General features: G+C 40.9%; 1 protein-coding gene across 5 annotated transcripts in view; it reads left to right on the top strand.

The window, feature by feature from the left end:
* setd3 (SET domain containing 3, actin histidine methyltransferase) overlaps positions 1–16,137 on the top strand; it is a 157,096-nt gene extending 140,959 nt beyond the window's left edge. For all 5 annotated transcript variants that reach the window (XM_063043678.1, XM_063043687.1, XM_063043696.1 and 2 more), the window contains exons 12-13: positions 7,441–7,601; positions 11,794–16,137. In XM_063043678.1, coding sequence (XP_062899748.1) covers positions 7,441–7,601; positions 11,794–12,246 — 614 coding nt within the window. In that variant the 3' untranslated portion in view covers positions 12,247–16,137. The remainder of the gene's footprint in view (positions 1–7,440; positions 7,602–11,793) is intronic.
* The last annotated feature ends 2,276 nt before the right edge of the window (positions 16,138–18,413 follow it).

The raw sequence follows: 18,413 nt of genomic DNA, 5'->3' as shown, positions 1-18,413 counted from the left end.
GTAAATTTACTATCAAAGTAAATATACGTCACCATATACAATCCTGAGATTAATTTTCTTGCAGGCATTCACTGTAAATCCAAGAATCACAATAGAATCATTGAAAGACCACACCCAACAGGATAGTCAAACAACTAATGCGCAAAAGGTAACAAACAGTGCAGATACAAAAGAAACAGTAATAAATAAATAGATAGATAATTAATATTGAGAACATGAGAAGAAGAATCATTACAAGTGAATCAGTAGGTTGTGGGAACAGTTCAGTGATGGAGTGAGTGAAACTCTGGTTCCTGAATCTGATGTTTGTGGGGGGGGGGGCGCAGTTCATAACTGTTCCTGAACCTCATGTTGTGGGTCCTGAAGGTCCTGTACCACCCCTTTGATGATGAATGCTGCTTTCCTGTACAGTCCATGTAGATGTACTCCATGGTGAGGAGGGCTTTACAAGTGATGAACTGTGCCGAATCCATTACTTTTTGTAGGATTTTACTTTGGCATTGGTGTTCCTATACCGGGCCATGATGCAACCGGCCAATATACTTACTACCACACATCTATAGAACTTTTAGATGTCATTCCAAATCTTCACAAACTTCTAAGGAAGTAGAGGCACTGCTGTGCTCTCTTCATAATAGCATTTACATGCTGGACCCAGGACAGATCTTCTGAAGTGAATTTAAAGTTTCTGACCCTCTCCACCTTTGATCCCCTGATGAGGACTGGCTCATGGACCTCGCGTTTCCTCCTCCTGAAGTCAATAATCAGGTCCTTGGTCTTCCGGTAGACAAGTGTAAGGAAGAACAAAATAATTATGGATCTGATGCAACACAAAAACAACATTAGATAAAGAACACAATAAATATAAATACATAAGATAGCTTATATATCGAGATTGATTCTTCTTCATGTGCCTTGCGCGTTACACGCTTGGGCGATCATGGCTCTCCACATCGAACGATCCCATGCAGCGTCAATGATACCTCGCACACTTAGATCTGTTAGTTCTTTCACAGTGCCCATATATTTTCTTCTTTGCCTTCCTCTTCCGCGTTACCCAGGCATACGGCCTTATAAAGTAAGGCATTCTATTTCTCCCTTTACATGGCCCAGAAATTTAAGTTTCCTCTCATTTAATGTTCTTATTAAAGATCTTTTTGTATCGGCATGTTGGAGTACCGTCTCATTAGTTACCCTATCTCTATATGATATTTTCAGCATTCTTCTAAGAAAGCACATTTCTGTTGCTTCTAAGTTTCTTTGGAGTTCTGGTGTTATAGTCCATGTTTCGGAAGCATACAGCAAGATTGACCAGACGTAACATTTCAGTAGCCTAAGCCTTGTTGTCATAGAAGTGTGGCTGTTGGTAAAAATGGGTTTCATTTTTTGGAAGTTGGTTTTGGCAATGGGAATTCCTCTTTTTATTTCCACTTTACTTCTAGCACCTTGTGATCTAAAGCTACCAAGGTAATTAAAGCTGGTCATTTGTTCAATCTCTCTTGGTTATCGATGTACACTTAGCAGTTGGGAGTATCCTGCTTTTTTGATATTTACCATACATTTGTTTTTTTTTACAGTTGACAGTTAGACCAAAATCTGTACTTGTTTGTACTACTTTGTCTAGGAGGATTTGTAGGTCTTCTGCAGCACTTGCTATTAGGATGGTATCGTCTGCATATCTTATATTGTTGATATTAACACCTCCAATTTTTATCCCATCTGGGTCTTTTATTTCTCTGAGAACCATTTCACTATAGATAGTAAATAATTCCGGTGAGGCAACGCATCCCTGTCTAAGAGATTGATTATATGTCCATAAAGTGACGCTAGACACAGGAGTGTCTGAACATAAGGCGACTGGTAGGAAATGATAAAGCAGTGATGATTGGGGTGTTAGAGGGTTGGGTTAGCAGGTGGAGGTGATGATTAGCCTTACTGCTTGGGTTAAGTAATTGTTTTTGAGTCTGGTGGTCCTGACATGGATGCGACATAGCCTCCTTCCTGATAGGAGTGGGACAAACAGTCTATGAGAGGAGGTGGGGGTGGGGGGGGGGGTGGGTATGGGATGCTTCACGATTTGGCTGGCCTTTCTCTGACACCTTTCTGTAAATATGTCCTTGATGGCAGGTAGGCTGGAGCCAGTGATGTTTTGGGCAGTGTTGACTGCCCATTGAAGGAATGTAATTATTTAATTTGTATCCTCATGAAGTGTGTTCTTCACTCCTGCCCTGTGACAATGCCCCTTTCAGTAGAGAAATGCATTACAAATTTTAAAATTCCATTATCGGATTGCTCTTTCTCGGACTACTCTGTACAAATTTGCACATGACAGCAAGGCACATTTGAAAACTGTCTTGCTCTGAAGCTGTTTAGAGTATTTAAATATTTAAAAGTTGTGAAATAACATTCCTTCATGAAGTGCGTGTATTGCTTATTTTTTCATTGTAATATTGTACAGTTCTCTGTGTTAAATTATATCTTGCATGTCTGTTTCCTTGCTTATTTTGCCAAATTCATTCTACGTTTAGACCCTGGTTGTACTGCTTTCATCTCTCCCCACTGCCAACATCACAGGTAGCTCATGAGGAAATGTGACCACTTTGCATAAGCTCCTCAGTCTGAGATATTTACATTTATGAGCTCTGATATTCTCGACACTAATAAAGCAGGAACCCCACTTACTGCTATTTTCTCCATCCCTTCATTGCCATAACCATGCTTTTGCATATTTTCTTTTCTCTCTTCATCCACCCCTTCAAACGTCACGTTCACCTTGAATCTGCACTGCTCTGAGTTTGACTAATTACTGATCATGAGGAACTTTGCCAATACCTTCTGTAAATCTGAGGGTTCCCTTGAGAGGTTACTGCCTCAAGGAAGCTGAGGAGGTTAGCCAGAACAGGATCTTTGTCTCTGGGTTCACATTGGTTACGATTCATTTACTCAGCCTCCTGAGCCTTTTGCAACATTCACCCAGATCTGGCAGATAATCATCTTGACTCCCATTTATTGATCTTTATTTTCATTGCCACTCTTGAGACCTTACACCAGCAAAAATGATTTTTGATGTTTAAAAAAAATCAACTAACTTAACACCTGTAATTTTGTGGGAAAGTGGTTTCAAATTTCCTTTGTGTGGAAGTAGTGCTTTCAATTTTCAATTTTTCCTAACACAACCACAGGAGATGCTGCGGATGCTTGAAATCCGGAGTAACACGTACAAAATGCCAGAGGAACTCAGCAGGTCAGGTAGCATCAAAGGAAAGAAATAAAGAGTCGACATTTCAAGCTGAGACCCTTCAAGATTCCTGATGAAGGGTGTCGGTCCGAAAGATTGACACTTCATTCGTTTCTATAGATGTTACTTGACCTGCTGAGTTCCTCCAGCATTTTATGTGTGTTACTCCGGATTTCATGCTACCATTAAGGAGGAGGCAAAGGAGCCTGAAGACGTACACTGAACGATTCAGGAATAGCTTCTTCCCCACCGCCATCAGATTTTTGAATGGATAATGAATCCATGTAAAATACCACACTTTTTATTAAAGCAACACACATCAAAGTTGCTGGTGAACGCAGCAGGCCAAGCAGCATCTATAGGAAGAGGCGCAGTCGACGTTTCAGGCCGAGACCCTTCGTCAGGACTAACTGAAGGAAGTCCTGACGAAGGGTCTCGGCCTGAAACGTCGACTGCGCCTCTTCCTATAGATGCTGCTTGGCCTGCTGCATTCACCAGCAACTTTGATGTGTGTTGCTTGAATTTCCAGCATCTGCAGAATTCCTGTTGTTTACACTTTTTATTACTTATTTTTGCTCTCCTTTTGCACTAATAATTATATATCTTATTAAAATCTATAGTTTTTTGTTATGATTTGCACTGTTATACTGCAAAACAACAAACTTCATGATGTATACCAGTGATAGTAAAAATGATTCTGGTATTACTTCCTATTTTCCCTTCTTTGTATGTTTGCTCTGAGATTGTTTTATTTATTTATTGAGATACAACGTGGGACAGGCGTTTCCGGTCTTTAGTGTTGTGCCTCCCAGCATTTCATCCCCGAATTTCATCCTAGCCTAATCACAGGACAACGACCAGTGTAAATAGTTTATCCACAGACACTCTGTTGAAATTTTGCTCTTTTTAGGTACCTCTCATCATCCTGCAGATAGTAAACCCAAGGGCAAGCCTGGAGAGCCTGTCCATGTAATTTCACCCTTTAAGCAATGCCCTCACATTAAGTCAAAGATATGGAAAATCTCATGTACAGAACAAATTTTAAAACAAAGACATAACTCATCAGAAGATTTTCTATTTTTCTTAAATTATTGTTGGATTTACTAAAAAGGGCATGTAAAGCTGAGTGATTCAATCAAACAGGATAGGAATTGATGCTTATTGTACAAAACACAGCAAAAGTAAAATCCTGAAAACCTCCACAGATCAGGCTGCACCAGTGGGAGGACAAAGCAAATGTATTGTTTCTAGTCAAAGAACCTTCGTCAGAACTGGGAAGGAGAGAAAGGAAGTTTGTTAAGATGTAGGGAGGGTGAGGGAAGGGGAATGTCTCTGATAGAGTAAGACCAGGGGTTACCATGGGGATAACCTGTAAACAGGGTTATCTTGTGAATGAGTGAATGGGAGCATAGAGTTGTACAGCATGGAAACATGTATTTTAAATTTTGTCATTGTACCCACCTCTACCACTTCCTTTGGAAGCTGATTCTCTTTTCTCACCACGCTCGTGTGAGAAGCTTGCCACTCAGCTCTCCAAATCTTTACCCTTTCACCTTAAACCTATGCCTTCGAATTTTAGAATTCCCTTCCCTTGGAAAAAGACTGTGACAATCCATCTTATCACTGCGCCTTATCCCCCCCACCAGTTGATCTAGATTCTCTTGTACCTTAAACAACCTTCTTCACTGTCCACAACACCACCATTCAAGATTGTTTACCGTCATTTCCTGTACGCAGTTGGAAAGGAAAACTAAATAATTGTTACTCTGGATCTGAAGCAGTACAAAAAAAAAACACAACAAGATAAAGAGCACAATAACAATGAAAAAACACTATAAATATAAATACCTTGTGTAAATACACTTATAAGATACCTTGTATAGGTAGATTGATTGTATGTCCATAAAGTGATGCTAGGCACAGGTGTGTCTGTACATAAAGTGACCGTGACAGGAAATGATATGGTAATGGAGGTGTGGAGGGATGGGTTAGTGGATGGAAGTGTTGATCAGCCCTACTGCTTGGGGAAAGGATCTCTTTTTGAGTCTGGTGGTCCTGGTGTGGATGCTATGTCGCCTCCTCCCTGAGGGAGGCGGGGCAAACTGTCCATAAATAGGTTGGGTTGGATCCTTCATGATGCTACTGGTATCATCTGCAAACTTAGTAAACATGCCACCCCTACATTCTCATTCAAATTGTTTTTTAACTAACCGCAGGAGAGACAGCTGTTTTCCCGAATTAGAGATTATGAACGTAGGCAAGAGAGGCTGTAGGGATTGTGGAAGGCAGTGTGGGAAATCTTGGCAGGTCAGGTTGGGCATATTCACTACTTCCAGGGGGTGGAGGGGGGGGAGTTGGTGGGTGCTGGAGGGGTGTGGTGGAAGGGGAAGTGAAAAAGGATAAAAAAGCGGAACCTCTGATGGACTTCTGATACAGACAAAGAAATCAGGGCAACTGAAGTTGTAAAATTCAGAACTGGCAGCATCTATGTGAAAAAGCAAACATTAGACATTTTGGGCCGAGACCTTTCATCAGGACCGGTCATGAATTTTGATGAGGGGTCTCGACCAGAAATGTCGACTGTTTACTCTTTTCCATAAATACCTCCTGACCTGCTGAGTTCCTCCATCATTTTGTCTCTGTTGCTTTGGATTTCCAGCATCTGCAGATTTTCTTTTGTTTAAAATTCAGTACTGAGTCAGACGGGTGCAACAACCACGGTAGTGTAATGCCAGGAACACAGGTTCGGTCCTGCCGGGTTCTGGTGTTAATGTGACATTATAAGGAGTTTGTATATTCTGTAAGGGGTTTGTACATTCTCCCATGACTGCATGGGTTTCCTCCAGGTTTTCTCCCACGGTCCAAATACATACGAGTTAGTAGGTTAATTGGTGACCTGGGTGTAATTGGGTGGTACGGGCTTGGTGCTGTGCTCTATCTCAAAAGTATAAGTAAATAGCCAGATGGAAGATGAGGTGCTGATCCTCAAGCCTGCTATAGCCCTCATCATAATAAATGAGGCTGTGTGAAATACAGCCTTTTTTTTCTGACCCTGCCTTTGTAATGCAAGGTAGATCATTAATCACAGTGATTTCAGAAGATTAATTGTATTTTTTCAAAAAAATTAAGAGCAGTTGGTGATCCTTGAATCTTTTATTTCATGATTACTTCATACAGGGATCTGATCTCAAGTAAAGTGGATTGCACTTGACCTTTGGAGGAGTAGAACCTTTCAACAGGCTGCCTATTCCGTTATTGTCATGTGGTCCTTCGGTTAAGTTTCATCTTTGTTGTTGATAACTAACGGAATGAAAGATTCCAAAGTTGGTATTTGTTGAAGCACCTTTGAATTGTAATTACTGTAGTATTGCCATAGTGTGCAGCCAGATTTCCCATTGTGTGGACTTGCCAATAGCAATGATGTCCCGAATATCAGGGATTTATTTAATGTTTGGGGATAAATGTTGCGGAGAGTGCTGTCTCCCTATCATTGCCCCCTCAAACCATAAGACATAGAGCAGAATTAGGCCATTTAACCCATTGTGTCTGCTCCACCATTCCATCATGGCTGATTTATTATCCCTCTCAACCCCATTTCTCCTGCCTTCTCCCTGTAACCTTTGATGTCCATACTAATCAAGAACCTATCAATGTCTGCTTTAAGTATACCCAATGACTTGGCCTCCAGAACTATCAGTGCCAACGAGTTCCACAGATTCACTACCTCTGGCTATGTAGTCATCCTCCATGGTCAATCTAACTCTTCCCTCCTACACAACCCATAACCCTGATGCTGCCAGTGAGCCGCTGGGGAGTTTTGACTGTATTTGTGATCGAGTCTGCAGAGCACACTGGGAAGAAGGTGTGGAACCCTTCCATAAGACTGAAAAGGAATATTGATTTAAATGGACAGAAGGTAACTCTGCTTCCTCAGCTGAATAGTCAGTTGTAAAAGAGAAAATCCAGGAACAAGTCAAGCTCTGTGCCCCCAATTGTAACTACTACAAACCTCAGAAATGAGATGGTGCTCTACTAGTTGCGGAATGTTGGAAGGAGCAAGAAATAATGAAAATCCAACTGTGTTACTGTTTTCTTGCTCAGAATATAATCGGCCCAAGTAATCCTTATGCTGAATTAGTGCCTCTAGGATTTTGATCTATCTTAGTTTGAATGTACTTTAAACATGATTTGTTTAATTGCAGATGAATTGAAAGAACATCTTGTTCGAGAGCATGTAATCGATAAGATCTTCACCTTGGGAAACTCTGATTTCCCCGTAAGCTGGGATAATGAAATTAAACTGTGGACCTTTCTTGAAACCAGGGCTGCACTCCTGTTAAAAACATATAAAACTACCACTGAGGTAAGTTCTGTGAAAAGCAGAATGAAATTTGCAAGTGATAAGATAAGTGTAATGATCAAAGTGTTTTTGCCTTGCCTAAAGAACATGGAAGATAGAACAGTACAGGCCCTACAGCCCACAATGTTATGTCAACCTTTTAAATTACTCCGAGATCGATCTAATGCTTCCATGCCACATAGCCCTCCATTCTTCTTTCATCCATATACCTCTTAAATGTCCTTAATTTATCTGCCTCTGCCACCATTCCCAGCAGGATGTTACCTGTGTGCAAAAAAAACCTACTCCTGACGGCCCCCCCATACTTTCCTCCAAACCTAGGAAAAAGTCGCTAACTTACAACAGCAGCATTAACTGCTGCATCACTGTGCTGCCCTAGGCACACTGTGTCAGTTCGCCATTTAAATTGCTCTTCCTCACTTCTTCAAAGTTATTTTAAATGTATGGGTATTCACGTCGAGATGGGTCTCTACAAAAGGAGGTGTAAGGCGTTCCTTCCATCTGCTAGCCTGCAGGTCACCCTTGGGCACTTGCTAGCCCCACGATCAGGGTCACATGAAGCCATGGGAGCAAGTGGTGGATGGTCGTATGCACCAGCTTCTCATATCACAAGTCACGGTTGTGTGACCACTGATGCCAGGCAAGCAATCTCTGAAGGGTATTAATAATGGCTGAAGTCACCCATCTTGTAAAGACACGGCCTAGGAGAAGGCAACAACAAGCCACTTCTGTAGACAAATTTCCAAGAACAGTCATGGTTATGGAAAGACCATGATCACCCAAGTTATTCAACAGGGCGCATAATGAACAAACAAATTTTAAATGTGTTTCTGCAGGTTGCCATCCTCTCTCTCACTCTTTGCTCTCTGATGCTGAAATCTTAACTTTGTACTTCCTCTGATGCCCACTATCCACTCTATCCAAGTCTTTTGTCATCGGGGTGGCACGGTAGCATAGTGGTTAGCACAATGTTTGGCAGTACAGGCAACCTGGGTTCAATTCCCACCCCTTCCTGTAAGGAGTTTGTACGTTCTCCCCATTTCCCTCAGGGCTCCGGTTTCCTCCCACAGTCACTGGTTAGCAGGTTAATTGGTTATTGTAAATTGTCCTGTGAACTTTGCAGCAATCTGCCCTGCTATATGGGGATTTGAATAAAGGACTCAGTTTGGTTCAGAATATTGTTGTTGCTCGCTTCCATTTTTTGCATGATTTGTTTTTTTTTCTCTCTCTCTGCACACTGGATGTTGGTCTTTTATATTTTTAAATTGGGTTCTTTTGGGTTTGCAACTGCCTGTAAGCAAACAAATCTCAAGGTTGTATAATTTATAGATTCTTTGATAATAAATGTACTTTGAATCTTCAATCTTAACTTATTTCCATGTCACCAATTTTTTCCTGCAGATCCTTCTCCACCTACATAACCCTAGGCCTAGGCAAGTAGTTTAGCCATTTAATTTGTCAGCATCTCTTTGGGAAATGAGAACAAACTGGAGCAGCTAAAGGAAACCCGCGGAGAAAAACATGCATGCTCTGCTGCAGACAGTCCAAGTCACTGCTGCATCACTATGCTGTCCTAAACAGATCTTGTCATCTCCCTGTTTAAATTACTCTTCTTCATTTACTAAAAGTTATTTGAAATGTGTTTCTGCTGGTTACTATTCTCTCTCTCTCTCTCTCTCTCTCTCACCGAAGTTGTTTCTCTTTGTACTCTACTGCTGAAACCTTCAACCTTCTCTGTGTTTCCGCTAGTCCCCACTATCCACTGCCCGACCAATTGGCCTCCCGTTCTGTTTCCACTGAAAACTTGCACTCTCCCAAAACTGGTACCATATTTTCATTCTTACTAATTTTCTTTCATCCATTGTAGTCTTGCTGGCTGGTCACCATTGGATCCTTATTGTAGCCGCATCTGGATTTTAAAATGCTTTTCGTATTCAAATCCCTTCATCCTTACCTTCTTCACTGCCATCTCCGGCCCTTCAGATCTCTGCAGATGTCAATTCAGGTTTCTTGTGCTACTTTAATTTCCTTTCTCTGACTTTTGGCAGCTGTGCCTGCTTCTGCCAAGGCCTTAAGCTGTGGAATAAATCCTTAACTGCTCTACATCATTTCTGCTTTCGGAATAGGGATCTCCTTCAAGCCTAATTCCTTGTCCAAGTTGTCAAAGGCAATCCTTTCAGACTTTCTTAGAAAATCTCCCCTTTGATGTGCTTTTCAAACATTTTATTTTGTATTTTCTCATGACGTAGGAGGGTTTTCAAGTCAATGCCAGCTCAGAGTCATAGAACACTACAGCACAGAAACAGGCCCTTAGCATGTCACCGACAATGTATTCCCTCTCGTGCCCATTAATATTGCTCTCCTACATTAGGATGAATATAAAATAGTTAATTAACCTAATGACCATTGTTGTGAAAAGCTGGTGCGCCCCTGGGAACCCACGCAGTCACAGAGAGAGCAAGAAAACTCCACAAGGAGGTCAGAATTAAACCCAGGTCACTGGAGACAGGTTTACTGCCTGCCATACCAATGTGCTACATTAATTGCAGATGATCGTCACACCTGTTCTTGATTTTCTGTTAGTACTGTTGAAGCAGCCATTTTCTTTGTCCTATAAGGTGTATGAGATGATGAGAGGTATTGAATGTGTGGATAGCCAGAAGCTTTTTCCCAGGGCTGAAATATCTAACATGAGGGGGCATGGTTTTAAGGTGCTTGGCAGTAGGTACAAGGGGGATGTCAGAGGTAAGTTTTTCACACAGAGAGTTGTGAGTGCATAGAACGCACTACCAGTGACAGTGGTAGAGGCGGATACAATAGGGTTTTTAAATAAACTCTTAGATGGGTAAATGGAGTTTTAAACAGAGTGTCTAAAAATAGAAGTCTATGTGGTAGGTAATTCCAAGCAGTTTCAAGAGTAGGTTACATGGCCGGGACAACATTGTGGGCTGAAGGGCCTGTAATGTGCGGTAGATTTCTATGTTCTACGTTCTAAAGGGAATTAAAATTTATCAACTTTCTTTTGGAGCAGAGGTGGATGCGAGGTGACTTGATAAAAGATTTATAAGATGATAAGAGGCATAGAAAGGGTGGACAGCCAGTGCCTTTTTCCCAGTACAGCAGTCGCTAATACAGGAAGGCACAGTTTTAGGGTGACTGGGCGAAAGAGTCAGCAGGATGTCAAAGGTTGGTGGGTGTGTGAAATGTTAGAGGCAGGGACATTTAGGAGACTCAGAGATAGCCCTCTATTTTTCTTTCAACCATGTGCTTATGTGGGAGGGAAGGGTTAGAATGATCTTGGGGTAGGGGGCAGCATAGTAGTGGTTAGCACAGCGCTTTACAGTACAGGCAATCTGTGTTCAATTCCCAATAACGTAAGGAGTTTGTACGTTCTCCCCGTGACTGCGTGAGTTTCCTCTGGGTGCTCCAGTTTATTCCCACAGTCCGCAGACGTATCGGTTGGTAAATTAATTGGTCATTGTAAGTTGTCCCCTGATTAAGCTCCGATTAAATTGGAGGATTGCTGGGTGGTGTGGTGTGGTGTGGCTGAAGGGCCGGAAGACCCTGTTCCACACCGTAGCTCAATAAATGCGTGCAACGTTGTGGGTTGTATTGTGATGTGAACAAAGTCACCGAAGAGACACTGAAGCTAGTAGATATAAAAGTGTTTATTCAATGAAAACAAGCAGCAGGCATCATAACTCCAGACACTCTTGGAAGAAGAGGCCTTTTCGACCCAATATTACATGGCATTTTATATGCTAAAGCTCAAAGACATTTCTATAGTTACAATGTATCTATAATGCTTCCTTTGAATTATATATAATTTTCACACCACCTTCTTCACACCTACACGCCGGGCAGTCAAAATGAATATCAATCGGCATTGTCTGGTTTGCAGTCAACTCCAGTCTGCAGCTCCAGGAATACTATTGTTCAGGGCTGCATTTTAAATTCAATCTGCAATCCACAATCAGGTTTGAAGACTGGCTGCTGTTAAAAGTAGTCTTTGCTCTATACCATTACTCCAGAATATGCCCTAACAGGCCAAAGGGCCTGACTGTGCTATATATTGTTCTCTGTAAGTGTCTCCAGGTAAATGTAAATCTAAACCTTTTCAAATGGAAATGAACATTATTCTTTTCGAATCACCCTCTTTATACTCTTCCTCTTATCTCTGTTTCTCTGATTTTAGGATGATAAGTCATTGCTTGAAAAGCCAGAGCTGTCGTACCACAGTAAGATGGCAATCCAGCTCCGTACAGCAGAGAAGGAGATCTTGGAAAAAGCAGTGCAGAGCGCTGCTATGAAGCGTGAGCACTTTACGGAACTCCGGAACAAGAGCGCACCCCTTCCCAAATACGAGGAAAGTAACATAGCCATGCTAGGGAACACTGTCACAGACTCGAAAATTCCACTCATCCTGAGAAATCTAAACAGTGACGATGAAGGCGACCATGAGTTGAAGTTAACAGAAGTACTGGATGACGGGATTGCAGGAGAGGAGGGAATGTTGAACGGAGAGAACACTTTTCCCAACCACACTGATCCTGAATGTCATGAGAACGGTAAACAAGAGAACAATGCCAAAGAGAATGGAAATGCCAAAGAGACTACTGCAGAAAAGATTGAATATAATGAAAGCTGAAACGGAAGAACAATCAAAATAGGAGAGTCTGGTCCTCATTGCCAGTGTGAAGTGCAGATGGGAACTCCTAACGTTACACTAGCTGACAATGCAGCATATTTGATCATGTCTTTTTAAGGTGAGAAGAGGTGGAGCTGAAGTGGCTTGTCATGAGAACATACTTCCTGGTCAAATTATAGTTCATTTAAAAGAAGTGGTCTTAAATTAGATTCTGCCCACTGTTGTGTTTCTTCTCAACCTTGGGTGCAGAATGCAGGGAGGAGTTTGAATCGTTTCAAGTGCATTTTCAGCATCAAAAGTTAAGGATTTAAGATTTGTTTTTAAGAGACTTTTTTAGAGCAAAGAAACATTGCCAGTCAATTGAAAAGCAATCATGAAAAGCTGGTGGAAAAACAATGCTTGTTCATTTAATACCATGTGCCTGCTGTTTGGTGCACTTGGTGGTCTAATGTAATGCTTTTAAACACAATAGTTATATCCTGTTTTTACATTTACAAGATTTCAGTTAGATTGTGGAATTACATGCACTGCAGCCCATCCACTGTGATCACATGGCTTTGTTGAATGTTTTAAATCAGATGGTTGTTATTTCTAGTTTTTTTTTCCAAAAGAATATCAATGGTGAATGATTAACCAACTTGTGTGTTGCGGACTGAATGTCATGGTTCCATATGCCTGCTAGGAATATCATGTTTGCTTCAGGCATATTGTAATCATTAAACATTACCACAAGATGAGGCTGACATCGAGTTCTTAAGTATGACTTGCAGAGAAGTTCATCTTTCTGACTGGGCAAACTAAGACCATTTATAACCACAGCTAAAGAACTCGGGAATCCATGAAAACTCTAGAGCCTTTGATAATGTTGATCGGTTCATGGGTTTGGCACCAGTGTCATCTGCAAACACTTAAGAGAATTTTGGCTGATATTTTCTGTTCCAATCTATGACAGTTCAAACTGGTCTGGCATTTAGTTCCCATGAGAAAGTTGGTGCCATGTGTGTGAATCCCTCGCACAGATCTATCTCCACTCCAAAAAAAGGATTGAGGGCAGATGGTCGTCAGGTATTGTTTTATTCCACATGAAAAACGGGGATTCTGTGGGAGCTGACGTTTATTTTCCTTCAAAAACTGAAGGCCCAGCTTAGCCATAGGACACCCACCTACATCTTACAGCCAACTTGTACCCCAAGTTGTTGGTAATGTAACCCCATATTGTAACCAAAGCTGTACATTTTGTTTTAGATAACCTTGCTAACTCCACCTGTATACTATAGCTTCTGCCATGGTTATATGGGTTAAGATTAAGTGAATAAACTGTAGTGACTACTGTGGAGGGGGGAATAAATTCTCACTCCTAATACGTTACAAAGAGAGCGAAGTTTGCATTGAATAAAGTTATAACACTGATTCTTTAAGTAAATGTTTCGATTTTCACCCTTGGGGTTTTGATAATTTGCCCATTTAATTTCCTCTCTCAATTTCACAACTCCCTTCACCTCCAATAATGTGAATTGTCATTATCTGGTGTTTAACATAGTCTGGCTCTCAATTTGTGAGTAGAGCAGTTTTGGATATAAAGTTCAGGATCGGGTAATGTTATGGGCAAATTGCCTTTGGGCAGATTAAGTAATGAAGTTCTGAAACACTGCTTTAAGCACCAATGATTGTCATCAAAGCTAATACTGTTGCAAACATTTTAAGCTACTTTAGTTCAAATGATTGAAAACTTTTCTTCATACTAAATTTCCAACCACTGAAAATTTATTTCATTCAGATTCTTGCCAGGTTCACCTTTTTAAGTTCAGAACCAGTCTGAATTGAACAAGTGTGGCAAAAATTTTGGAAAATAGGATAATTGCCCCTTGGAACATCAAACACAAACTTGTAGGTCAAACCAACATTTTGATTACCATTGCCTGGGAGGCATTTGTGGATTTGCAACATTGAGCTTTGCATCTTTTTGAGACATTTGCGTGTTTTGAGATGGTGACGGTTGTTTTATCTTTGTTGTGAGCAAAATTATACTGTGTTCTGAGAATCAGACAAACCATTTTTGGGAGATAGTAGAACATTGAAATGTAAAGAGCTAGCTGCTGGCTTCTTATTCTACTGTTCATTTATTCTCCTCCATTTGTTCTTTTTGAATGAGAATGTTGTAGTTTTAGTAATTTCTGCAAAACACTCTTTAATAATGTACTTGTCAGTATAGTTCACCTAACCCTTTAAGGACAGGTGAGAGTGTGTATTTTTATTTTGGCAAATTTTAAGTTTCTGATATAGAGTGTGGTCATAGCAACGCTTCTGTCTTGGAATATTTTCACAAATTGAATGTTTGCACGCCATCTTCCAATACCGAGTACAGGTGTCATGCATACTGTGTGCTTTAATTAAAATGTCAACTACTTGTCGTATACAGGTGTGGGTTAGCTACTTCTACTCTCAAAATACCCAAGGATATCAATTACAGTGAATTGGTAAAGGATGGCAGTATTTTCAGTTAAATGGCTTTGCTTCTCCTTAGGAAATCATGGCTGCATTTATATATGAATGTGATTGCTTTGTCAAATGATTTTTTTTAAACTGAAGACTCACCTTCCAAAGATGATGATTAGAGTGCACTTTGTTTTTGAGAATATATATCTTCCATTTGCTACTCATTTAATTTGCAATTTTATGACTCCCGTCTTTTGACTCCTCTCCATTGCAGAATCTTTTGTTTAAGTTTGTAAACCACAGCCCAAGGGGAAATCTTTAGGGCAGAAATAAATGCAGACTGTTGCATACAACCTAAATTTCATTGTGTAGTTGTATTCTGTTTCAAAAGGTGGTGGTGGGGGGGGGGGAGAGTCAGTTATCGAACCTTGTCACTTTAAGAATGTAGTGTATTGTAGCACCAAGTATTAACTTGAATGGGAAGCTTTCTCATAAATGGATGGCTGCTCCTAGTGGAATTCGGCTGCAAGTACCTTAAGTTGCTGCTTAAGAACATAAGCTTACTTTGCCACTCAGGAACATCGTGGTTGATGTGATCTTTAACCAAATCCTTTCCCCACCCATAACCCTTGATTCCTCTGCAGTCTTCAATTATCCAACTCTATCCTGAAAGTATCTCAGGACTTCACATTCACAGCTCGTTTGCATAGTAAATTCCACAGTCTTACAGCTCTCAGAGAACAAATTCCTCCTCACATTTAAGTGGTCCTGAAAACTTTGTTCATATTTCAAAATTCCCACCCAAGGGAATGTTCTCAAAACATCCATCTTCCAAAGCCCCTTCAGAGTCTTGCACGTGCCAATGAGGCTTTAAAACTTTTAATGTCTTATTATGCAGTGAAGAGAATACAGGCAAATTGCTTTAAAAGGCGTGTGTCAAGTCAGGTACAGATACAGGACAGTTTAACTGAAGGGACGTGGAGGGCACTGTCAGATGGTCTTTCTGTGCTACATTATTATGCAGCATGGAGCAGTACACTTGATAGGTAATTCCTGACTGTGAGTGAAGGGTAGTGTTCTTCCAAATTATAAAATGTGTTAATCTGAAAATATAAGGTAAACAAGTAAATACCAATCTCTCTGATATTGATGTTGGTCCCAAGTCATCAGAGTCTCAAACCATAGTTAAAAAAAAACATTTTTTCCCTTTCCCCATTTATTCTTATAAGACCATAAAACATAGGGCAGAATTATGCTATTCAGCCCATTGAGTCTGCTCTGCCATTCCATAATGCCTGATCCATCGTCCTCATAACCTTTGACGTTCTGACTAATCAAAAACCTATCAATCTCCAATGACTTGACTTCCACAGCTGTCTGTGGCAATGAATTCTACCGATTCACCACCCTGACTGAAGAAATTCTTCAAAGTTGCTGGTGAACGCAGCAGGCCAGGCAGCGTCTCTCGGAAGAGGTACAGTCGACGTTTCAGGCCGAGACCCTTTGTCAGGACTAGACGAAGGGTCTAGTCCTGAAACGTCGACTGTACCTCTTCCTAGAAATGCTGCCTGGCCTGCTGCATTCACCAGCAACTTTGATGTGTGTTGCTTGAATTTCCAGCATCTACAGAATTCCTGTTGTTTGCGAAGAAATTCTTCCTCATCTCTGTTCTAAATGAAAAGTTCTGTACTCTAAGGATGTGCTCTTTGGTCCTGGACTCCCCCACTATAGGAATCATCCTGTCCATGTTTACTCTATGGAGGCCTTTCAATAAACTCCAGCAAGAACAGGCCCAAAGCCATCAAACACTCTTTACACGTCAACCCTTTCATTTCCTGAATCATTACCTTGAACATCCTCTATACCCTCTACAATGCCAACATATCTTTTCTTAGATAAGGGACCCAAAACTGCTCACAATATTCGAAGTGTATTCTGGCTAATGCTGAAATATTAGCTTTGCTTCTCTTTCCTCTAATGCAACCTGAATTACCATGTTACTGCATTTTCTACTTCTACCTCTGGTTTCTAACTTCTGTGAGTTTTTTTTTAATTTCATGTTCTAACTTCCCCATGTAAAGTTCCTCAGGATACAGTCTGATCTTTACATTACTACCAAAAGAGAAAATACTGTATAGAAAATATGAAACATTTGGTAAGAATTCTCTTAACAGGATTGGCAGAAAGAAAGCTGAGTTTTAAACTTACTGAGAGCAAAGTTACATGACTGCGGGGAAAAGAACCAAAGCAATCATTGTCTTAATATATGAAAATACTGTTGATAACAGAAAATTTCTATCATATGGACTGGATAATTTGAGATAATAATTCTGCTTCTCCCATTTATTCTACTTCTACACCCAACTTTTGTTTCTTTACAAGTTCATAAACAAGCTGCTGGAGGAACTTTGCTGGGTCAGGCATAATCTTCTCCCTGTGACCGCGTGAGTTTCCTCCCGGTGCTCCAGTCTCCTCCCACAGTCCAAGGATTTACGGGCTGTGAGGTTAGTTGGTCATTGTAAATTGTCCCGTGATTAGGCTAGAGTTAAATTGGAGATTGTTGGTTGGCGTGGCTCGAAGGGCTGGATAGCCCTATTCTGCACTGTGCCTCAATAAATAAACACCTGTGAAAGGAGGTGAGCAGTCAGTTTCGAGTTCAGACGCTCGGACTACCGTTGTTTCTACACTTGCCATGTTAACACACTGTCTCTCACCTTGCATTATTGTCCCTATTTTACCTTTTCAATTCTCTAACCTTTCACTCTCTTACAGCCCTGCCCATGTTTTCTCTGCTCCTGATCTGTGAAAAGAGAAACTGTTCAATGTTTCAAGCCTTCCATTGCCTCCATTCTTTGTGTTGTTGTTGTGTACATACATCTATTGATGCTTCTGAACACATCTTCAGTGATGTTCCTGGAATCATCGGGTGTTTCGGGTCTTTCAACATCATACAACCTCCTCCAGGTGACCCAGCTGGGGCTGATCAGACCCCGGCTTGTGTCCAGATGGCTAGCTACTTCATGGCTCCCCTCTTTTGAGCCACAGCCATCTTGAGGCCCTCTCTGCTGCATCGGTGGTACTGCAGATGGCCCTCTCTTCCTCAATGCCCAAAATGCTGAAGGCTTGCTTTTGATGGAAGTTCATGTCCTGAAACATTAATCCTGCTTCACTCTCCAAAGAATCAGCCTGAATATTTCCAACGCACACGGTAGCGTAGTGGTTAGCACAATGCTTTGCAATACCAGTGACCTGGGTTCAATTCCCATCACTGTCTGTAAGGAGTTTGTACATTCTCTCCATGATTGCGTGTGCTTCCTCTGGGTGCTCCGTTTTCCTCCCAAAATCAAAAGATGCAACATTTGATAGGTTAATTGGTCATTGTAAATGGTCCCGTGATTAGGCTAGGGTTAAATTGGGGATTGTCGGGTGGCGCAGCTCGAAGGGCCTATTCTCTACTGTATCTCAGTAGATAGATAAAATAATTAACAACTTGATTTTATTTCAGATTTTTAGCTTCTGCATTATTTTATTTTTGTATTGCTGTTTCTGTAGAGAATATAATTCTGGTAATTTGGTTGTATTATTGGACTAAATTTTGAATTGGCAACTGTGTTTTTGAGATTTAATATAATTTCCAAATGAATCTGTTGTGTCATAGTATTGTAAAATGACAGTATTACCAAGGAGGTTGCGATGATGGTATTGGATCCACTGATGTTAAAGTACAATTA

The sequence above is a fragment of the Mobula hypostoma genome, chromosome 1 (genome assembly GCF_963921235.1).
Source record: "Mobula hypostoma chromosome 1, sMobHyp1.1, whole genome shotgun sequence".
Classification (NCBI taxonomy): Eukaryota; Metazoa; Chordata; class Chondrichthyes; order Myliobatiformes; family Myliobatidae; genus Mobula; species Mobula hypostoma.
Note: the sequence above shows the minus strand (reverse complement) of the source record. Positions and strands in the feature narration are given on the sequence as shown.